The sequence below is a fragment of the Phyllobates terribilis genome, unplaced genomic scaffold, assembly GCF_046119375.1.
Source record: "Phyllobates terribilis strain yellow unplaced genomic scaffold, ASM4611937v1 Scaffold_1__5_contigs__length_1240528914, whole genome shotgun sequence".
NCBI lineage: Eukaryota > Metazoa > Chordata > Amphibia > Anura > Dendrobatidae > Phyllobates > Phyllobates terribilis.
Genome location: NW_027362761.1, coordinates 421243801 through 421268022, shown reverse-complemented (window position 1 = coordinate 421268022; position 24222 = coordinate 421243801). Strand labels below are relative to the sequence as shown.

At 45.1% G+C, this 24222-nt stretch overlaps 1 protein-coding gene across 4 annotated transcripts in view; it reads left to right on the top strand.

Annotated features, from left to right (window-relative positions):
- The window catches only part of YTHDC2 (YTH N6-methyladenosine RNA binding protein C2), a 131889-nt gene extending 113262 nt beyond the window's left edge, over window positions 1–18627 (top strand). For all 4 annotated transcript variants that reach the window (XM_073677216.1, XM_073677232.1, XM_073677212.1 and 1 more), the window contains 2 exons: window positions 12803–12916; window positions 15353–18627. In XM_073677216.1, the coding sequence (XP_073533317.1) occupies window positions 12803–12883 (81 nt within the window). In that variant the 3' untranslated portion in view covers window positions 12884–12916; window positions 15353–18627. The remainder of the gene's footprint in view (window positions 1–12802; window positions 12917–15352) is intronic.
- The last annotated feature ends 5595 nt before the right edge of the window (window positions 18628–24222 follow it).

The following is a 24222-nucleotide window of genomic DNA, read 5'->3' as shown; positions in this document are numbered from 1 at the left end:
ACCCAAGCATGTAGCCATTCTAAGACCACTTCACCAGGGGTATATCAAGTAACCTATATCAAGTGCCATCTGCAAATAAATTAGGTTCATCCCCCCCCCCCCCCCCCCCCTCCTTCCCCATGTATAGGAGTAGTGCAAAAATATGGAGACCCAAGAGAAAATGGAAAACATACTTAAGTATAGCAATTCCCCTGCTACTACATCAAACATGGCTGAAAATGGCTTACACAGATGAAATGAAAAAATGAAAATAAGGGAGCAATTAGAAGTTAGCTGATGTGCAAATTGCAAGCAAATAGCACTGACATGCATGAATAAAGAAGTACACAGCTACCATAAGTGCCAACCGGAAATCAGCTGAAAATTGCTTGTGCATACTGCTGCAAATTGCCCGTGCATACTGCTGCAAAATAAACCTAGATCCTACCTGTATGGTTGCAAACTCCGCACTCTGTCGATAAGTCCAACTGTTATGGTCAAATAGTAGCTCCAGAGGGAGGCACAGGTAGTGCCCACTTAATGATCTGCCGGTGATGCTTGTCGCTCAGTGCAGGTCAGCTTGTAGGTTTCTCTGGATGTGGATATTCACGCCAGGCAGTAGTGCTGCAGTCAGCATAATAGCAGAAACAGACTGCCGTATAACTCGTGCGATGATGCACTAATGATGCGCACATCTAAATAAAAACAACTTTTATTGGTGTACAAGCAGGATATCAATGAAACAACCTGAACTGCACATAGTTAGGTGACATAACAGCATAATAATACACCATCTCTTATAAATATTGTTAGCAATGGTACATATAATTAGTATAAGTCATGTTTAATGCATATAGAGGACACCATATAATACCCCAATAATCCTAAGAGATAAAAAAAATAGCATGCTATATCCCACTCCAGTGAAAACAAGGCATACTGGAGATGAGCTATAGAAAGATTGAAATATACTATAAGGTATCAGTGTGTAAATCAGTGACATCAGTGTAACAGATCTCAAGTAATGTAATAAATAATGATAATCTCAAATAGCTGTAGCCAGATGTATCCAGTTAGCCAACAATAAATAGACACAACAAAAGCCTATAGCAAGTATATAAAGATGCTTATTAGGTTATTATAGCCACATATGAAAAATGCTCCCACTTTTCCTGATGAAGCTGTAACCTACAGCGATATGCGTGGGGTGTCTAGGCCAGGGTTCCCCAACTCCAGTCCTCAAGGCCCACCAACAGGTCATGTTTTCAGGATTTCCTTAGTATTGCACAGGTGATGTAACTATTGCCTGTGCTGATGATGAAATTATCACCTGTGCAATACTAAGGAAATCCTGAAAACGTGACCTGTTGGTGGGCCTTGAGGACTGGAGTTGGGGAACCCTGGTCTAGGCTACATGAGCCATGGGTCTTCATGGGTGACATGTTTTCTGTTAATTAGCATATTTTGATTAGCATAGGGCACCTTATCTAGCACTAGGCAATTTAGCTATTGCAGCTTTAGCTAGGAATAGTCTGAGATTTATTACATATTGCACTTTATAGTATATTTCAATCTTTCTGTAGCTCATCTCCAGTATGCCTTGTTTTCACTGGTGTGGGGTATAGCATATCATTTATTTATCCTTTAGGATTATTGGGGTATTATATTGTGTCCTCTATATGCATTATGCATGGCTTACACTAATTCTATGAACCATTGCTAGCAATATTTATAAAAGATGGTGTATTATTATGCTGTTGTGTCTACCTTTTGGTGTGTCACCTTGGTCCATGTTTGCACCTAAATATGTGCGGTTCAGGTTGTTTCATTGATATTTCATATATTTTCATACTTGTACACCAATAAAAGTTGTTTTTATTTAGGTGTGTGCATCATTAGTGTATTTCTTTTTTTCTCCCTCATCCAGACTATGATAAGAGCTCTGAAGCCATTCTCATTGCGAGTCTACCATCGCACTTGGAGGGCTTATTTTCGCTGATGTGAGTCTACCAGCACTTCGACAATGTCTTTTTCCTTGCCAGCTCTGCTCTCCTTACAGTCCAGATTGGAGGCAGTGCTGGCACTTAACCCCCTCAATGGTCACGTGTCTGCCCTGGCTATTCTTTTTCAGAAAGATTTGCTATCTAAACCCCAAGTTAAGACTTTTCTCCAGGGGGGGTGGCGCATGTTAGCCAACCCAATCGTACTCCCCTAGATCCTTGGGATCTGAATCTTGTTTTGGAGGCTCTTCAGTCTCCGTCTTTTGAGCTATCAGTGAAATCTCTACACTTTTTCTTTCTTATAAGGTAGCTTTCCTTACAGCCATAATTTCTATTAGGAGGGTCTCAGAGCTTGCAGCTTGGTCTTGTCACACTCCTTTCCTTATTCTTCATCAGGATAAGGTAGTGTTAAAGCCAGTTCCATCTTTTCTCTTGAAGGTGGTCTCGGGCTTCCACCTTAATGAAGACATTGTTTTACTTTCCTTTTGTCTTGCACCATCTCATCCTATTGAGGCAATTGAGCTCAGTAATTGACAAACCGCTGAATCTCATTTTCTTAGACTCCCTTGTAACAGGGGTGGTGCCACAGGATTGGAGGATAGCTGATGTGGTACCGATATTTTAAGAAAGGTAAGAAGGTGGATCCAGGTAATTACCGTCCAGTAAGTCTGACATCGGTAGTGTTCAAAGTTTTTGAGGGCATCATAAGAGATGACCTGCAGAGTTATATTGCAGAGAATAATATAATAAATGATAATCAGGACGGATTAATGAAAAATAGGTCGTGTCTAACCAACATGCTGGGTTTCTATGAGGAGGTAAGTGAAAATCTGGATGTTGGTAATGCAGCGAATATGATTTATCTGGACTTTGCAAAGGCATTTGATACTGTACCACATAGCAGCCTTATACTGAAGCTACAGAAGCAAGGACTTGGGGGGGAACTATATGTAGAAAGGTAAGGAATTGGCTAAATGATCGGAAACAAAGAGTCGTCATAAATGGTACGTTCTCTAAATGGGATATATTCAGCAGTGGGGACCGCAGGGATCTGTGGTAGGACCGACTCTTTTTAACCTCTTTATTAATGACCTTGGGGATGGAATTGAGAGTAAAGTGTCAGTCTTTGCTGACGACACCAAACTATGTAGGATGTTAAAGTATGATCTTGACATTACAATATTGCAGAATGATCTGGATACGGTGTCTGAATGAGCAAACACTTGGCAGATGAGGTTTAATGTAGATAAATGTAGAGTAATGCACCTAGGACGGAGTAATCCTATTGCTGCATATACATTAAATGGGAGTATACTCGGGACTACAGAACAGGAGAAGGACTTGGGTATTCTGGTTAAAAGTAAGCTGAGTAGCAGTACTCAATGTCAAGCAGCAGCCGCAAAAGCAAGCAACACTTCAGCAGCAGAATGGAAGGAAGGGAGACACAGACATTACTAGTGGGTAGGCGGAGCCCACACAGGATAGAACACCTCAGATTACAAAAAAGTGTTGACCGGCCCCTCCAGCTTGGGCTCCTCCTACTCCAGCTCTCCAGTCTAAAATTTGAGGTCGCAGAGGATAGTCGCTGCTGGAGCAGCTCCTCAGAAAATTTTTTTATTTTTATCGGACAGAGACTTGGACCCCCCGTGGTCTAGAGGTCTCAGGGGTCTCAGCGCTGCTGGACCCCCACCCCTCCCCTGACGGATCTGCATACCCTTTATTGTGGTCCCTGCAGAACCCTGCCGGCCCCGGGGGATGAGGGACGCTTCCCGGAGGAGACGCAAACCGCGCCATTGGGGTCCCTGCGCGCTCCGTCCTGGGGGGAAGCTAAGGGCCACAGCGCCACAAATCCCTGGGGGTCCCTGTGGCGCTCAGCTGGGTGAGTACTCAGCATTTGTAAATGTGTTTGAGTGCTTCAGCGGCTGCTGCGGCGGCCGCTGTTACATGTACCGTTGGTGACTGTGTGGTTTTCGTCCGCAGGTGGATCCCTGCAGGACATGTGAAGCGGGGCAGGAGCGGAGAGCGGAGGAGTCGCGCGCCTTTTTGAATGCCGGCGGGGGGCGTGGCTTCGCGCCTTCCCGGTCTTTTCGCGGGCAGGTAGCGCTCTGAGCGCGCGCTTTCTCCTGTCCCTCCCCTTCCGGCTTCTCTCTTCACTGCGCGGCGGCCATTTCTGACGGCCTCCTCCGGCTCCTCACTCTCCTCTCCTCCCGTCAGAACCGAAGGAACGTTGCACCGCAGCCAGCTGGGTGAGTCGCTTCTGCCTGTCAGGGCAGAAGCTTAACCTCCTCACCCCCACAGCGCAGGGCACCTTTCTGCGGCACAATTAGGTGGCAGACTGCGCTGCCCTGCAGCTGCTACCTCATATAGAGGTTTTTTTGTCTGGGACTCGCACACCTCTTTCATTTAGCAGAGGTTGTGGGGAGTCTGCTGCATTAACCCCCTGGTAGGCGGTTAACCCTTAATTGGGGGACAGCTGGGGTAGCTCTCCCTGTAAGAGCCTTAACCCTTCAGCGTTCGTTTCTTTCCTTTTAGAAGCCACACTGTCCTAGTTACTGACAGGCTTAAGCCTGCTATATACTGTGTGAGGGCATGTCAGATCAGGGTCCAGGAGGCGCGGTCCGTCTCCCAGGTCCGCTACAGGATCAGTCTCGCGTATCTGACTCGCAGGAGTCCTCGACGGCGTCAAGTGCAGCGCAGGTCGGGGGACTCAGTGATGTTAAAATGGAGGCTCTCACTCGTTCTATTGATAGCCTGTCTGACCTTCTAGGTCATTGGGTGTCAGCTAGATCCCAACTGTCTTCTCATGGCAGGAAGCGCCACAGGCCGGTACTGTCCTCCCCGCGCAGCGACTCGGAGATCTCTGATATGGAGGGTTCCCCTTCAAGCTCTGCTGGAGAGATGTCCGATTCGGATAAAGAGGATCGGCAGGGGCGCTCTGCCTCTCTTTTGGGCCGTGTGGATGCTTTTATTGGAGCTATGAGGGAGGCGTTACAGTTACCGGAGGAGGTAGCTAGACGCCCTGGTAAGTCGGCCCGGCTTTTTCAGGAGTCGCATAGGTCGCGGTCAACGTTACCATCTCTGGATGAACTTGATGGGGCGGTGGAGAAGGAACGCCTGTGTCCAGATAAGCGTTTTCAGGGGACACGGTTTTTTGAGGCACTGTATCCGTGTTCTACGGAGTTGATTGCTAATTGGATTCCTTCTCCTGAAGTGGATGTCCCTTTATCCCAGCTTAGCAAATCTTCATTACTTCCTGTTAAAGGGAAGGCGAGTCTGCAGGATCCGCTGGACAGAAAAACGGAGATGGCGGCTAAATCCATCTACGAGGCCGCGGGTCATGGATTCAGAGCGGCTTTAGGAGCCATGTGTGCTGGTGAAGCTTCCCTGAGGTGGTTGGACCGCCTACGGACGGCGTGGCAAGATGGATCCCCGCTATCCGAGGTAGAAGGGCTTTTCAAGTTGTTGGAAGAGGCAGCGCGATATGGCAGAGATGCAGTTCTGGATACTACGTCACTGCTGTCCAGGGCGCAATCCTCGGCTGTCACAGTCAGAAGAGCACTGTGGCTTAAGCAGTGGACCGGAGACGCGGTTTCCAAGCAAGGTTTGCTGTGTTTAGCTTACAAGGGTGGTCAGCTGTTTGGGTCTGACCTCACGGAACTGATTGCGAAGGCCATGGCAAAAGAAACGGCTTTACCGCAGCGTAGAGCTGTGGCTTCTGCGTCTGGCAAGTCTAGTGCCGGTAGTAGTCGGCGGCCCTTTCGGCCCAGGGGACGGTTCGGTCAGCCCTCTTGGGGATCGGGTCGTCCCTCGTTTTCGGGAAAAAAGATCTCTCAGAAATCCCGCACTCCCTGGAAACAGAACTTCCGTCAAGACAAACGGGAAGCTGACAAAAAGCCCGCTAAGGCGGACTGACGCCAGGGTTTCACTCGAGGGTCCTCGAGTGGGGGGTCGCCTGCTCCAGTTCGAGTCGACTTGGGCGTCCCACGTTTCAGACGCCTGGGTGACGCGGGTTGTGTCGGCAGGCTATTTCATAGAGTTTCTTTCTCGCATTCCGTCAGAGCCCGAGCTAGCTACCGCTCTACGGCGGGAGGTCGATTCCCTTCTGCAGAATGGTGTGGTGGTGCCGGTTCCGCCGGAGGATTGGGGAAGGGGGTTTTACTCCAACCTCTTTGTGGTCCCCAAAAAGGAGGACAAATTTCACCCCATTCTGGATCTCAAAAAATTGAATCTGCATGTCCGGACCCGGAAATTTCGCATGGAGTCGCTTCGCTCAGTTGTGGCGGCTCTGTCGCAGAACAATTTTTTAGTGTCAATCGACATTCGCGACGCTTATTTGCATATTCCCATCGGAAGGGCTCACCAGCGCTTCCTACGTTCTGCCATAGGTCAGGACCATTACCAGTTTGTGGCCCTGCCATTCGGGTTGGCATCAGCGCCCAGAGTTTTTACAAAAATTCTGGCGCCTCTCATGGCGATCCTTCGAAGGCAGGGGGTGACAATTCTTCCCTATCTAGACGACCTTTTCATTGTGGCGTCCACAGAGGAGGAGGCGGTGAGGGCTCGCAATCTATCCCTTCAGCTCCTGGAGGACTTCGGATGGCTAGTCAATTGGAAGAAGTCATCTCTGGAACCGTCGCAGTCAATCCTGTTTTTGGGGATGCACTTCGACACGGTACGGGCAGTGGTGTCATTGCCCCCGGACAAGCAAGCAAGTCTTCGTCAACATGTACAGGTTATGAAGTCTTCGACAGCAATGTCCCTTCGAAGGTGTATGCGCCTTCTGGATTTGATGGTGGCGTCAATGGAAGCGGTCCCGTTTGCTCAACTTCATTCCAGGGGTCTCCAAATGCTCATTCTGACCCGTTGGGATCGATCGCAGGCTTCGCTGGATCGCAGTGTCATCATCTCCCACAGGGTGCGAGAGTCTCTAGGATGGTGGTTACATCCAGAAGCGTTATCCCAGGGGAAGTCCTTCCTCCTTCCGCGGTGGTCGGTCATAACCACCGATGCTAGTCTGACGGGCTGGGGGGGGGTCTGGAACGATCTCTGGGTTCAGGGAGTATGGTCGTCAGAAGAGTCTGTCCTGCCGATCAACCTCCTGGAGTTGAGGGCGATTTTCCTTTGCCTCCAACACTGGACGGTCCCTTTAAGCGGTCTGCCAGTCCGAGTGCAGACAGACAACGCGACGGCGGCCGCGTATATCAACCATCAAGGTGGGACGAGGAGCTCCAGGCTCATGATGGAGGTCTCTCGGATCATGGTATGGGCCGAAGCCAGGGTTCCTGCCATCTCCGCGATTCACATCCCAGGAGTCCAGAATATCACGGCGGACTTCCTCAGTCGCGAGAAGGTGGATCCCGGAGAATGGAGTCTTCATCCGGAAGTTTTTGCACTACTGTGCTCCCGTTGGGGAACTCCCCAAGTGGATTTGATGGCATCCAGGTTCAACGCCAGGTTACCGACGTTCATGTCCAGGTACAAGGACCCGGAGGCTGTGGCGGTGGATGCTCTAGTGGCTCCGTGGGACCAATTCGAGCTGATCTATGTGTTTCCGGCCATATCCTTACTTCCTCTGGTGTTACGTCGGATCAAACTGGAGAGAGTCTCGGCTATGTTGGTGGCCCCAGATTGGCCAAGGAGGACGTGGTTCTCAACGCTGGGGTCGCTTCTGGCAGTGCCTCCACTTCCACTTCGCCCGGACCTGTTAACCCAGGGGCCCATTCGTCATCCGGACCTGAAGTCTCTGCGTTTGACGGCGTGGCTCTTGAGACCGAAATCTTGACCCGTCAAGGATTTTCAGCCGAAGTCATTGCCACTCTGCGAGTGGCCAGAGGTCCTGCTACCACTAGGATTTATCACAAGACTTGGGAAGCCTTCTTCTCGTGGTGTTCCGGTTCTTCAAGGAACCCGAGGATTTTTTCCATTCCCAATTTGTTGGCCTTTTTGCAGTATGGGCTGGACAAGGGTTTGGCAGTTAGCACCCTGAAGGGTCAGGTTTCCGCTCTATCCTTGCTGTTTCGGAAGGCTATCGCCTCGCGTAGGGACGTACGTTCCTTTTTTCGCGGGGTAATCCGTCAATTTCCGCCGCGGAAGGCACTTGTGACTCCTTGGCGGCTCAATCTTGTCGGCTCTTCAACATGGGCCTTTTGAGCCTATGGACTCTGTTAGCCTTTCATTGCTTTCCTGGAAGGTTGCCTTCCTGGTGGCGGTTACCTCTTTGAGAAGGGTTTCTGAGTTGGCGGCTCTTTCTTGCTCGCCTCCTTTTCTGGAGTTTCACCCGGATCGTGTAGTGCTTCGCACACGGGGCGACGTTCTACCTAAGGTGGTGTCACAATTTCATGTTAACCAGGATATTGTGTTGCCCTCGCTCTGTCCAGAGCCGAGGAATGTGAAGGAACGGGCCTTGCACACTTTGGATTTGGTGCGGGCGTTAAAGTTCTATTTGTCTATTACTCAAGGTTTTCGGAAGTCGGACTCACTTTTTGTGATTCCAGCAGGTCGTCGTCGTGGTCAACGAGCTTCCAAGGACACTATAGCTCGATGGATTCGGTCGGCCATTTTAGAAGCTTACCGATTTAAAGGCGAGCCTTGCCCAATTAAGATTCGAGCTCACTCCACGAGAGCTGTGGGTTCATCGTGGGCTTTTCATCAAGGGGCCTCGGCAGCTCAACTCTGCCGGGCGGCTACCTGGCGCTCCGTCCACACTTTTACAAAGTTTTATAAGGTGGACGTCAGTGCTTCCGCGGATGCGGCCTTAGGACGTAGGGTCCTGCAGGCGGCTGTAGTTTAGGTTATCTCCTTAACTTGTGTTTAGCTCTGGTTGCGCATTTATCTAAGTTGTTGGGAATCTGCCTTTGTTGTTTTTTCCCACCCTTAATTTCTGGACTGCTTTGGGACGTCCCACTAGTAATGTCTGTGTCTCCCTTCCTTCCATTCTGCTGCTGAAAGACGGATTTTGGTAAGAACTTAACTGTAAAATCCTTTTCAGCGAAGGAAGGAAGGGAGACACAGCTCCCTCCCATGGCAGAAGTGTGTTGTTGTGTTTTCAGATGCGGCGTGACCCTTCTCTGATGGCGGTTATCTGGGCTGGGGTCGGCGCGCTAAGGCTCTGTTCCAGCATTGCCAGCTCATCGCAGTGGTCATGTCCAGTGAGTAGTACCTGGGACTGTGTGGTTTTTTCTGTTATATGCATAACCTGTCTTCTTGCTTTTTTCTAAGTTTTTCAGAAGGGGTTGTGTTGCTCCGCTGGTGTTAATTGCTCTTCCTTAGCTTGTGTACGGACTGGAGAGCTGGAGTAGGAGAAGCCCAAGCTGGAGGGGCCGGTCAACACTTTTTTGTAATCTGAGGTGTTCTATCCTGTGTGGGCTCCGCCTACCCACTAGTAATGTCTGTGTCTCCCTTCCTTCCTTCGCTGAAAAGGATTTTCCAGGTAAGTTCTTACCAAAATCCGTCTTTTACGATGTATAAAAAGAGAGAGAAAATCCTGCGATCTCAACGTACTGTTACCCCTTTATAAATCACATCTGAAATATGGGATCCAGTTTTGGGCTCCACATTTTAAAAAGGTGACAACTAGATTATTATACGTAATGGAAGGCCTCTCATGATAAGAGGTTGAAAGAGTTGGGCTTATTTAGCTTAGAAAAAAAGACGCCTCAGAGGAGATCTCATTTATATGTATAAATATATTTGTGGTCAGTACAAAGTACTGGCACATGACTTATTCCTTCCAAAGACCATACTAAGAACCAGGGGGCACTCATTACAGGTGAAAGAAAGGCGATTCCGATACCTAAACAGGAAAGGGTTCTTTACAGTAAGAGTAGTTGGACTGTGGAATGCCGACCTCAAGAGGTAGTAATGGCCGACACTATAACAGCTTTCAAAAAACCGCTGGATGATTTCCTCACTCCACATAACATTGTGAGTTATAGTTAAATTAGTGCCAAAATGTACGATTGGTGGACGAAGGTTGAACTTGATGGACCAAGGTCTTTATTCAACCTATGTAACTATTGAGAAGGCTCTGCACATTTTGGACATTGTTAGATCCGTAAGGTATTATTTATCGGCCACTGCCTCATTCAGGCGTTCTGATTTCTTGTTTATTATACTAGAGGGCCATTGTAGGGGTCAGGCCGCTTCTAAAGCAACCATTGCCCACTGCATCAATACAGCTATTATCCAGGCTCCTAGGACTAAGGCCAGGGTGGCCCCATTGAGGATTAAGGCGCACTCTACACAACTGGTGGGAGTTTCTAGGGTGGATCGTCATCAGGCATCAGCTTTTCAGCTCTGTAAAGCAGCTACTTGAGCATCGGTGCATACATTTTCTACGTTTTACAGGGTGCACACTTTTGCCTCTGCACATGCAAGTCTTGATAGGAAGATACTGCATACGGCAGTAGCCCAGACTTCTGCTATAGTTGTGGCGGAAGACTAGGTGGTAACAGTATGATATTTCATTCTTTGCCACTCTAGGAACAGCTTTAGGACGTCCCGTGGTTCTGTGTCCCCCAAAGAGACGAACGAGAAAAGTAGATTTTTGGGACTCACCATAAAATCTGTTTCTCATAGTTTTCATTAGGGGACACAGCTCCTTCCTTTGGTTGCCCGGTTGGGAATGCAGTTATGTTTCTTCTTACCTTTTTTCTTTTCCTCTCCTACTGCTTTCTCACAAAATTGAGGAAGCCTGACTCCAGCAGGCAGGGTATAGTCTGCTGGGAAGGAGCCAATTTTATTTAAATGCAATAATAGTGTCAGCCTCCAAGTGGCAGAAGACTATCCCATGGTTCTATGTCCCCCAATGAAGACTATAGGAGAAACAGATTTTAAGGTGAGTATCAAAAGACCTTTTTTCACGTCTCTATAACCTAGACATGGGAGATGAACTTAACTTATTTGCAGGTATATTAGGGGGCAATCGGTTACTTGATATTACCCCTTTGGAAGCCGTCTTAAAATGGTGATAAACTTGGAGTAACTTTTCCACCCATACTGGTATTTGAATGCATATAAAATTATCTTTACGACCAGATACTAATTACATACCCTCAAGATATCCTACTCCTGGAGAACCCCTTTAAAAATATGTTAGGACTGACAAGATAGGAAATGGCAAACCAAAATAAAAACAAAACTCCTAATGTTATAAATTATTTATACAAATGTCAAAAATATTGTTGTAGCCTTTCATTGGGTCTTTTTAAGCATTTTATACAGTGGGGAAAATAAGTCTTTGATACACTGCCGATTTTGCAAGTTTTCCCACCTACAAACAATGGAGATGTCTGTAATTTTTATCATAGGTACACTTCACTTAATTTGCAGTTTATTGCATGAAATAAGTATTTGATATAATAGAAAAGCAGAACATAATATTTGGTACAGAAACCTTTGTTTGCAATTACAGAGGTCAGAAGTTTCCTGTAGTTCTTGACCAAGTTTGCACACACTGCAGCAGGGATTTTGGCCCACTCCTCCATACAGATCTTCTCCAGATCTTTCAGGTTTTGGGGCTGTCGCTGGGCAACATTGAGTTTCATTTCCCTCCAAAGATTTTCTACTGGATTCAGGTCTGGAGACTGGCTATGCCACTCCAGGACACTGAAATGTTTCTTAAGGAGCCACTCCTTAGTTGCTCTGGCTGTGTGTTTTGGGTCATTGTCATGCTGGAAGACCCAGCTGTGACCTACCTTCAATGCTCTTACTGAGGGAATGAGGTTGTTGACCAAAATCTTGTGAAACATGATCCAATCCATCCACTCTTCAATACGGTGCAATCGTCCTGTCCCCTTTGCAGAAAAGCACCCCCAAAGTATGATGTTTCCCCCACCATGCTTCATTGTTGGGACGGTGTTCTTGGGGTTGTACTCATCCTTCTTCTTCCTCCAAATACCAGTGGAGTTGATACCAAAAGTTCCATTTTGGTCTCATCTGCCCACATGACCTTCTCCCATGCCTCCTCTGGATCATCCAGATGGTCATTGTCAAACTTCAAATGGGCCTGGACATGTGCTGACTTGAGCAGGGGGACCTTGCGTGCCCTGCAAGATCATCCTTACCCCACGAGGCGAGATCTTGCATGGAGCCCCAGATCGAAGATGATTGACAGTCATCTTGTGTTTTTTTCCATTTTCTAATAATTGTGCCAACAGTTGTTGCCTTCCCACCAAGCTGCTGCCTATTGTCTTGTAGTCCATCTCAGCCTTGTGCAGGTCTACAATTTTGTCCCTGGTGTCCTTAGACAGCTCTTTGGTCTTGGCACTTGTGGAGAGGTTGGAGTGTGATTGATTGTGTGTGAACAGGTGTCTTTTATGCTGGTAACGAGTTCAAACAAGTACAATTAATACAGGTAATGAGTGCAGAGTAGGAGGGCTTCTTAAAGAAAAACTTACAGGTCTGTGAGAGCCAGAATTCTTGTTGATTGGTAGGTGATCAAATACTTAATTCATGCAATGAAGTGCAATTTAATAATTTCAAAATCATGCAATGTGATTTTCTGGTTTATATTTTTAGATTATGACTTTCACAGGTGAAGTGTGCCTACGATAAAAATTACAGTCCTCTCCATTCTTTGTAAATGGGAAAACTTGCAAAAACGGCAGTGTATCAAATACTTATTTTCTCCACTGTATATATAACATTGTATGGATCATCCACTTGCAAATCCAGCTGTAGTGTAGTTCTCTTCTGTTTTTCACAAACCACTGATTTCAGGGATTGTGACTTGTTTTGTCCTCTCTGTGATAAGGACATCCTGGATGTCTGTGACACCTTCTCTTCCATCTCTTGTGCAAGTTTCATTTTATTCATATTTTTAGGAACTGGAGCCTCAGGTTGGAGAACAGCTGCTGCTTCAGTGGGACAGAGTTCTGCTGGGTGATCGAAGTGTGTGTCACTGATGGGATCTTAGTCTCATGTGCCATTTTATTTTAGTGAGTATGTTCCCATAATGTGCCCCTTGTTGACCACCAGGTTCAGATGCTTATGGTTAATGATTATTTGACTGTTTTTTTTTTTATGTTGACCAATCATAATCAGGGAGCAACAATCAAAAGAAGAAAGAACATGTCCCTTTAATAGCATAGAGCAGGTTTCTTAGTGGGTGAGATGTATGACCGAGTCAGTGTCGGATGAGGGCCAGTGCAGCTGTGTTTAGCTGTGTCACAGTGAAAACGCCCTCAATGAATAACTTTTTTTTTTCAGGCAGTATTAACTGAGAGCGTTTTCACTGTGACACAGCTGAACTGGCCCTCATCCCATATTGACTCTGACAACACCCACTTGGACATAACTTTTTTTTTTTTAACTCATTAGGTGCCATATACTTTGCGAATATCTCCGCAATGGAGAGGCGAAATGTACAAAGTGCACCCCAAAATTCAGGGGAGCTCAACCTCTACTTTTGCATACAGTGAAAGCCTTTGAGTGGATTACTCAGACTCTAGTCAGCCTTTCTTCCCTAATGATTTTTCTGCTGTGATTTAGTAAGAACTGTTATTGTATAATTCCAGTAGATATGAAGGACGCATATGATATTATACAGGGCTGCCGGAAATGTAACATTTTTGCCTGGTTGATGCATTCCCCAGAGTAATGATTTGAGTCTACAGATACATTTTTCAAATGAATTGCACATAGAGGGCATTCTGATCATGTGAGGGACATAAAGAATAAACCGTGCAGCTCCTACTGAATAAGAGCTGAACTGCAGTACCCAAGAACAGACACTACACAGTGTTTGGCGCTGAGCTCTTTCTACTTTTTTCATCCAGCTGCCAGCAGAGGTTATAGCAGCTGATCATTGGGGTGATGGCTGTCAAAACCAAATGATCAGATATTGATGGCCTATACTAAGGATAGGTCATAATTATCACAATCCTGGACAACTCCATTAAGCCCTGATTTTATAATCTTTGAGAACAGGTTTTGAAGTTACAGTTTTAAAACAAATTATATTGCTTTCTGGCAAGAATATGCAGCCCCCGTACACAGCATCTGGCAGGATGCTATTGGCACAATCTTTACAGGCTTTCATCAAGTAATTAATACAGGAACACAAGTCTTGTTATTAGTATTGACAAATCTACAACATGAGCCTTTATCCAGATAGTTTCGAAAAGGCTTTATTCCTCAATTATACCATCCATTGACAGCTGAAATGACAGGAACAGCATCCTCGTGGGGAAATGAACAGATTTTCCTCCAGTCTGTTCACAGTAATGATCTTTTTCCATGTCTCTTGACTTTTCTAGGTGTGTGAAATCAATAGGTAGAGACAAGAGGCTAGTGTTGTGCTTTAACCCCCTCTATGGCTGTGTTTTTTTTTTCATTAACTTTTTATGCTTTTTTCTTTAAGTTTCTTCATTAGAATATGTACGTATTTTACTGTAAGTGTAAGGTGGCCATTATTTGCTTCTATGGTAATCCATGTGCACTAGTTCCAATATGTATGCATACTTTATTTTCAAGCTGTGTTTGTTTCAACAGATCAATACAGCTTTGTTACCAGACAAACAATTTTGATTAAATTTTTTGTATTAGAAGTTATAGCTTTAACTGATGCACATTAAAAGGGTTGTCTGGTTTTAGGCTACAAGTCTGCAGTCACTCTGTGCAGACTTGTGAATCCTTACAGCGTGCACACTGCTCACTATGAGGATTCTCCGGTGCTGCTGCAGGAAGCGCGTGGTCATGTGACCACAAGTATGCAATTTGCATACTTCCAGCCACATTTGGCTAGACATTTCCAGCCTCACTCAAGACACTTGCATTAAGCAAGGCTGCACACGTTCAATAAGCATGTGACGGCATGTGCGCCCGCCCGCCACTCCCAGCATTGGAGAATCTACACAGCTAGCAGTGCACGCGATGTGACGATTCACAAGTTTGCAGTCACATAGAGTGACTGCAGACTTGTGTTCTAAGGCCAGATAACCCCTTTAAGAGAACATTAATAGTACATGGACGGACAAATTGCCCACATCTTGTACCACTTGACTAACTTATTTAATTCTATTTTAAATTCTGCAATTATCAGGAGGGTTTTGCAAGAATATTTGTGCAAGACTCTGCATTATTATCAGCAGCACGTCTCCTCAAGTTCAAATGTGTGTACTAATACGCTGGGGCGATGATCGCCCAGTGTAAAATAAATGTTAGATTTGTTATTTAACAATGAAGATCCTACATGACAGATTTTACTGCATTTGTGCTGTTAGTTTACTGAAAATGCAGGACAATACAAACTAAATTTATCCAGTATTGAATGCTGTGAATCTATATCTGTGGAGGCCATAGAACCATAGAAATTAAAGCTTTTCTTGTGTTCATTGCTTAAGTAACCTATTCTCTTCTCCTCTTTTGAACAGGTTTGATATCCAGAAATGCTGGTGAATATTTGGATTGACTTTATTTTTAGATAAGTTAATTTATTTGTGGTTTCCTCCGTTAATTGCACGTAATTGTTTACAAGCATCTTGTTTCTAGAAGGCCGACTAATGAGCAGGTTTATGAAGAACGCACTGGACCTAGATAGGATTGATATGATTTAGTTCTAGTGAAGCATAATTGGAGATGCATTGTTAAGTTATGGACCGTTTCCCTGCCAGAGCTGCAGAACAAAATACACTTTAATGGTTTTTACTTTTCTAAAACAAATTGCACTGAACAAGATGTTCAATGTTTATTAATTACTTTTTTATTGAATGTTATGGGGGGTAAAATAGCAGACGTCAAGTCTGTTGTATTCAACCTTGGTTTAAAGAAGTATTCCTATTTTATTAAAGGGGTTATGCACTAAATGGACAAACTCTTTTTAAATAAAGTAGACTCCCTTATAAAATAAAAATACCATAATCACCTATCATACCGGTACAGTAATGTCTGTGCCAGATCTCCTGGGGCTCAGCAGACTCTTTTGGGCTGCTGCCATACTCCCTTCATCCAAATCTCAGAAAACCCTTTTAATTATAGAATATCGCAAGTATGTGCCTTCTGTTTTTCATGGGGGTTGGGGGGAGTCTCACTTTTCGGACTTGGTGGTTAAATTAAGAAGACTCCGTGCTTTTGTATCACTGCACCGCCTTTTAATTGTTTCCGTCAAAGTTGTGATCCTCCCACCCGACTGTGTAGGAAACTGCAGCTGGTCCCTATACACTTCATTGGGTCCTCACCGCTGCTCCCTGCACAGTCTAGTGACTGGGAACCGATCAGAATGAAACACTGTTGTAGCAATTTTTTGCCTTCATAGGTTTAAAGGGAACCTAACAGCAGATTCAGGCTGCCTAAACCACGGGCAGCATGAATTAGACACTGGCTGCATTATTGCCGTCATGTGTGGTTCACTTTGAAATGCTGCAGCGTTTTACGGAAAACATTCTTTTAAGAGGCGGCTGTGGATGATGCATCTCGATTGACTAGTCCAAGAGGTGAGTCCTCAGTGACTTCTCTCCGCCCTACAGCCCTTGACTTAACAAGTCTTTCCCTCCCTATCTTTGTGTATAAGTAGACACCTGTCAGTCTAAGGGAGCTGGGAGAAGCCACCAGGGACATACCTCTTGGACTTGTCATCCAAGACGCACGGTGGCCGGCCAGCTTTTACAAGTATTGTTTCTCTGTAACGCCGCATAAAACATATACGGCTGCAATAACACAACCAGTATGCGATTTGTGCTGCTCGTAGTTTAGGTTCCCTTTTAATAGTATCTTCAGTGGCCAGACCAATAATACCATATATTAGTGATATATGGTATTATATCACTAATATAATGCATTGTTAGGTAGTTGATCATAAAGTGTTATAGTATTAAATAGAAATATTATAATTAGGACCATAGTCTATGCATGTATGTGTAACACTGCGGTACAAGGTACTGTATGTCTACCACGCTGTAGATACAGCTCATCTGTTGTAGAGGATTTGCTCCTGACGCATTACAATACAAACACAACCAGAGAAACACTATAGGGATAGTGTTCCTACATGCTATAGTACGATGCTAACAAATAAATATAGTAGCATTTATTTAGGAAACTATAAATGTGAATAAAATATGGGAACAAATGGTACAAGCACAAGGGACGGATACACAGCTTGATATTCTACTACCCTCGCTGTAGATGAGATATTACCCACCACAATACAATAATTGAATTATGCTGTGGATCAGTCCCATGTGTTTCCAACCTCTATGTTTTACAATTAACTGCGGTCCTCTAGGATTGATAAATGGGTCATTGCTGGTATAAGGTAGGGAGTATTGCTTACTTATCTAATGACATGAGATGCATCTGCATGGCTGAGTGTAAATGTGATGCACCTTGTCCCAGAGTAAGTTATTTAATTAGAAGAAAATTTCCAAATTGTATAAAAATACAAATTTCATGTTATTAGAACACTAAGGCAAACTATATAGATATGCAAAGTAAAGTTTTTTCACTTGCCATAAAAGTATATTGTACACATGGTTTCTGCTTCTACTTGATGTGTTGACTGATGTCCTATAAATTTAAGACTGTAATGAAGTACAGTAAATATTACACACGTTGCATTTTTAACTACCATCTTTCACAGTTTACCTATTGTGCTTTACTATGACGTTATTAATGTTTAGCTTGACTTTAGAGGTCTTTATTTACTCTAATGCCCCTTTATCTGCAGACTGCCACTGCATATGACAGCAAAGTGTAGTTGGCTAGTGTCCTCTAACTGCAGATTCATGAGAGCTTTGCAAATCACCAGCTCAGAAGTCAGTGCTGCTCTGTTTCAGACATTGAACATTTTCAGTTGTGAAAGATAATTAAATTAATTTAATATTAGTATTGCAACTGCTGGTTAAAATGATTTCTTTTGACACCAAGACTTTATTCTCTACTGTTGGTGCTACCCCAGGAAACAGCATACTTTCAGTTATGCTACTCCTGAAATGGTGTATATTTTATTTCTGAAGCTGAACAAAGGTCCTAAAAAAGGGTCTAGAAAGTTAAAGGTGCACTCCCATCCAAGATTTTATCCTCTTAATATATTGCAATCATTATATTACATAGCACTGTGTACTTAAAATTGCTCATTTAGCTTTTCTACCTAGCTAATTCTTCTCTTTTCTCTGCTCTATATAGAAACAGGAAGTCTCTTGTCCCTGCATTTATCATTCCCCACTTCATCTTCTGACCCAGCTGCTCCACTCCTCCCAGCCGCCAGGGATATTTGCTGTGACTCATCACTCATACAGGAAAAATTTACCTCCTGTTTCTAAATAGAGCTTAAAAGGATTCAGTTAGTCATTTTATAATCACGTGATGTCATTGACCTAGTGGAGAAAAGAAGAATTATCTGGGGAGAAAGACAAAATGAGCAATTGTAAGTACACAGTGCTCTGTAATATGATGATTGCAATATATTAAGAGGATACAACTTTTCATGGGAGTGCTTCTTTAACCATAGAGCTTGATACTTTACTTTATAGCTCCTTCAGATCTTGGTCTTTGGTGAATTTTACATTTGTAGGTATGTTTAGAAGATGTCACATTATAAAGGAAGTGCGTTATCACTTGTTTTACAGTTTCCGTACATACTACATGTATATTATTTGGACATCTCCTGCACCTGTTTATAATTGCAATAAAGTTTGATTTTCAAAGTTTATCATTTTCTTTCAACAATTTTTTTAATTATGATTAAGTTTATGTTCATCTGCATTAGGCTTATGCATGAAAACTGCTTAACACAATAAAAATATTATCAATAGCAACAATCAGGGCATGTGCACATGTTGAGTATTTTGTGTGCAGAAATTTCTGCATCTCTTTTGGCCGGAAGACGCAGTCTCAAAAACTTTGCGTCGCCTGTGTTTTTTCAGTGCATTCAATGGGTTAAAAACACAGGCAAAAACGCACAGAGAATTGACATGCTACAGATTATTTTCTGCACCAAATCTGCAAGTCTAAAGTACTTAATGTGTGCATGACACTTCAGGTTTCTCATTCACTTTCCTGGCATTAGGTTTTGCTAGCAAATCTGCATGGCAAAAACGCACCAAATCTGCAACATGTGTACACGACCTTAGAATCGTACAAATGATGTTATAAGTATCATCAATGTCCAATGAAGCCAGTTCAGTAAGAATATGGGAGATTATTTAAACCTTTCAAGACCTGAGTATAATAATAATGTCAATAGCATACTTCTGACTCTAGATCCATATAATGTAGTAGCATAACAACTAACAAATCATATTCATACACTCAATACATACAACCTCATACACAGCAACCAATCATACCGCTCCCCATGCCCACCTATGTCCTTAAGTAACACCTTATGCAAAGATATGATAGCACTAAATATAAAGAGAGTTCTGCTGGGAATCCTAGTTGGCAGTGTATCCTATTGCTAACCATTTTCTCCAAACCGTATAAAAAATTGTAAACACATCTCCTATTCGTATAGAGGACTTTATATAGTGGAATATACAGTGACACAAGTTTTGGCATTTTAGCTGTTTACAAAAACATATTCAAAATACAGTTACATAATCAATATGGGCTTAAAGTGCAGACTGCCAGCTTGAGGTCTTGACCACACGAGTTTACAACTCGGATGAATGCTATCTGATGTTTTATCGTATAGCACTTGGACCAATCTTGTACTATGGGGAAGTGCTGATCTGCTTTTTTTTCCTCATGCTAATTTGGCAAGAGAACAAAAATCGCACCATTCTGCAAGTGGCTGCGCACATCGGATTACGCGCACTCGTTCACGTCTATGGGTTTGTGTAAAACAATGCTGTGCACTGAGATGTCATCAGGGTGCAGTCCGATTTACGCAGAAACAGACATTGAAGAAGTTGGAGAAATTAAGTTCTCCGTCTTCTTCGCACATGTGATACAATTCTCTCATGAATTGGATCACAATAAACTTACATTCGGCTGATCAGAGTTTGAGCTGAGTGTCATTACCATAATCGATCCTATTCTCTCAAGAGAGAATCAATGCTCGTGTGACCCTGGCCTTAATTTGAGGGCATTGACGTAGTAATTGCAGTAAAGATTTAGGAATTACAGCTCTTTAATATGTAGCTGCCTCATTTTAAAGGGACCAAAAGTAATTGGACAGTTATCTCAAAAGTTGTTTAATGGGTTGCATGGGCTATTTCCTCGTTAATTCATTATCAGTTAAGCAGGTAAAGGGTCTGGAGCTAATTCCACGTGTGGCATTTGCATTTGAAAGCTGTTGCTGTGAACACATAATATGCGGTCAAAGGAGCTCTCAATTTAAGAGAAACAGACCACCATTCATCAGAGAGATAGCAGAAATATTAGGAGTGGCCAAATCCACATTCTGCAAAAAAAAAAAAATGCGATCCCTGGTGAGCCTGGGAACTGCCTGGACGTCCACAGAAGTCAACAGTGGAAAACGAGAGAAACACGCTTCAAAACTGGTCACTTATATCATGAAAAATGTTTATTTAATTTTAACAAGCATGGGTGATGAATCACAAGACACAAGAAATGATTAAAAACTATGTGGTAGAGAGGCACCAAAGGCGGAGGTGCAAATAGTAACCACAAAGACCCTTCTCTATATATGCTGCTGAAAAACATCAAAAAATGGACTAAATGAGAAATATGCCAGTGCCTAAATAAGAGCAGGTATAATATTCGGAAAGTGCCAAGTGGCAAATACTGTCCATTCAGGCATAATAATCAGATCAATAGAGTTTATGTATGAAATATACCATGTATTATGCTTCAATCAATAGACACTGCTACATCAATTTATGCAAAAATGTATTGGCTGAATATACCCGAATCTCACAGTATAATAAAACTGCTACATCAATTTGTGCAAAAATGTATTGGCTGAAAATACCCAAATCACACAGTATGATAGAATATAAATATTATATAGATAGAAAAAATGCCAAGTGGCAAATGCCTACAGATCATACATTAAGGTAGGTAAACCAAAGGCATACCATCAGATGTATCCAGTGCACAAGTATAACAAATAAAGCGTTGGCACAAAAAATCCTCAGCCAGTATGTTCACCGCAAATATAAATAAAGCAGCCAGGACACCCACGTGATCGGGGCGTCATCGGTCACATGACGGGGTTGCCGTGAATACGGCGGGTGGGCGTCGGTTTGCATGCGTCACTACAAGCTCACCTCACACACATTGGTGTATCGATTCCACACCCTCGCACATTATTGGTTAGATGGCCCTTTTAAACCCCGCCTATTTCTATTGAGACCACCCCCTGACAAAGGCAGCTGAGCCGAAATGTGCGTCGGGTGTGCACCATTGAGGAGGTAATACATACCCATAGTGGATGTGAGTGATTGTTATACTCCCCTTAATATAGGAAGTCCTTGCTGCTTTATTTATATTTGCGGAGTTGTCTCTCTCTCGCCTGTACTCCTTGGTGGTCCAACGAACTGTGACCTCTGCCGCCAGCGTTTTCAGATGGGAATTTTTTTAATAGTTCTGCAACAAGGGCCTTCTGGTACAGCCCCATTTTTGTAGACCTGTCCGCCTCAGAAATAAGAGATATAAAGTTTTCCTTGTAGCGTGGGTCTAGAAGTATCACCAACCAGTATTCACTGTCACCCAAAATTTTGAGAACGCGAGGGTCATGGAAAAGGCAGTGTAACATAGACTCAGCCATGCGTGCCAACTGCTAACAGGCAAGACTTCCGTGTCCTCACCAAGAGGATGACTGACCATGCTCTCCTCCTCTTCTGTCCTCTGGCCATCCACGCTGAACAGACGGTATGACAGCTGTGCCGGTAGTACCGTCTATAGCGCATGAAACTAGCTCCTGTTCTTCCTCCTCCTCATTGCCACCCAATCCACGTTGGGATGAGATGAGGCTGGGCTGTGTGTAATCACCCTGTATGGTTCCTTGCTCCATCTCATCATGCTCCGCCTGCAATGCATCCTCTTTGATTGTAAGCATTTCAGAAGACAGAAGCGGGATGGGGACACTAATTATGGTGTCATCGCTGCTCACCATCTTGGTGGAGTCCTCAAAGTTTTGGAGGATGGTACATATGTCTGACATCCATGTCCACTCCTGAGGTCTTATGTGTGGAGTCTGAATTGAATACCGACGGCCTTGTTGATGCTGGTAGTCATCAACTGCTCTCTTCTGCTCACAAATCCTTCCCAACATCTGCAGTGTAGAGTTCCAACGCATGGGGACATCATACACACCAATCTTAGAGTCGGAAGCTGCAAACGCTGCTAAAACACGGCAAGGGCGGCTGAAGCTGTAGGTGACTTTCTAAAATGGGCGCACAGGCGGCGTACTTTAACAAGCAGATCTGGCTGCTCCGGGTAGGATTTTAGAAACTGCTGAACCACGAGGTTAAGCACATGGGCCAGGCATGGTACGTGTGTGAGCTCGCCTCGCCTCAGAGCCGCCACCAGGTTCCGGCCATTGTCACACACGACCATGCCTGGCTGTAGGTTCAGCGGTGTGAACCACAGATCTGCCTGCTCTTTCAGAGCTGTCCACAACTCTTCAGCATTGTGCGGTTTTTCACCTAAACATATTAGCTTCAGCACAGCCTGTTGCCGCTTGGCCGAGGCAGTGCTGCAGTGCTCCCAGCTTGTGACTGATGTGGTCATTTCAGAGATGGAGGCTGAAGAGGAGGGGGAGGCTAAGGAGGATGAGGTGCAGGAGCTGTAGACTGTGGGGGCAACCCTGATTGACCTAGGGCCCGCAATCCTTGGCGTCGGGAGGACGTGTTCCGCAAGTAGTACAGTGTTCAGCAAGATGTACCGTCCCTGCCCACAAGCACTTGTCCACGTGTCCGTGGGTAGGTGGACTTTCCCGGTAACGGCGTTGTTGAGGGCACGGCTAATGTTTTGGGACACGTGCTTGTGTAATGCGGGGACGGAACACCGGGAGAAATAGTGGCGGCTGGGGACCGAGTACCGAGGGACGGCCGTCGCCATCAGGTTGCGGAATGCTTCCATCTCCACGAGCCTAAAAGGCAACAACATTTCAAGCGCAAGCAGTCGTGAAATGTGGGAATTTAGTAGTGTGGCCTGTGGGGCGTTGGCTGCGTATTTGCGCTTGCGTTCCAAGGACTGGGGTATGGACAACTGAACGCTGCTCTAGAACATGGACGTGGACGTGCTTCCTGATGCTGCTACTTGAGTGTCCAACGACAGGTGCAGGGCAAGAGACATCTTCGCATGCACCATGGACAGGGGATTGACTTGCATGCACAACAGCGGAAGAAGCAATGGTGCCACCCGCAGACACTGTTCCTGGACCCTGGGGTTCGCCCCACAAGTCGGGTGATTTGCTGCCATGTGCCTGATCATGCTGGTGGTGGTCAGGCTGCTAGTTTTGCCACCCCTGCTGATGCTGGCCTGGCAGGTGGTGCTAATGGCCTTTTTGGGGTTATCGGCAGAGTCTTCAAAAAACAACCAGACTCGGGAAGACCCAACAGTTGTACTGGCAACTTCCTTCGTGTTGGTGTTTCGGGGAACTGTTGCCTGCCTTCTGTCTGCGGCCACCACACTGCTTCTTCCTGCCTGTTGGGGTGCTCTGCCTCTCTCCCCCTGTGTGCTGCTGTCCTCGCTCTGCAAGTCCTCCTGCCAGGTTGGGTCAGTTACTATATCATCCACTGCCTCGTCTTCCACACCCTGGTCCTCCTCCTGACTTTCTGGCAATTGTGTCTCATCATCGTCCACCTCTTGTGACACTTTCCCACCGTCGCCTTCGTGTGACCGTGGCTGCTCAAATATTTGGGCATCGCTACATGCGATCTCCTCTTGCCCCGCTTCAAGTTGACCTGGCAAGAGGCCCGAATCAATGAATGGAAAAGTGAACATTTCTTCGGAGTGTCCAAGTGTGGGATCAGTTGTCTCCGGGCACTCTGCATGGTGGGAGGAAGGAGGATCAGGGTGAGGAATATGCGGTCTAGACTCACGGCTACTGAGACTTGACCGTGTGGTGGTGGTGGCAAAGTGATTGGAAGCATTATCCGCTATCCAAACAACAACCTTTTGACACTGCTCTAGGTTTAATAGTGGTGTGCTGCGGTCCCCTAGGAATTGGGACAGGAAGGTCGGGCTAGAAGATGTGGGTGTTTGCTGTGGCACAATTTCAGCTTGCCCACGGCCTTGGCCTCTGCATGCACCATCACCATCACGCCCAGTTCCCCGTCCCTTGCCACGCGCCTTGCCCATTTTAAATGGAGGACAATATCTTCCACTCTCA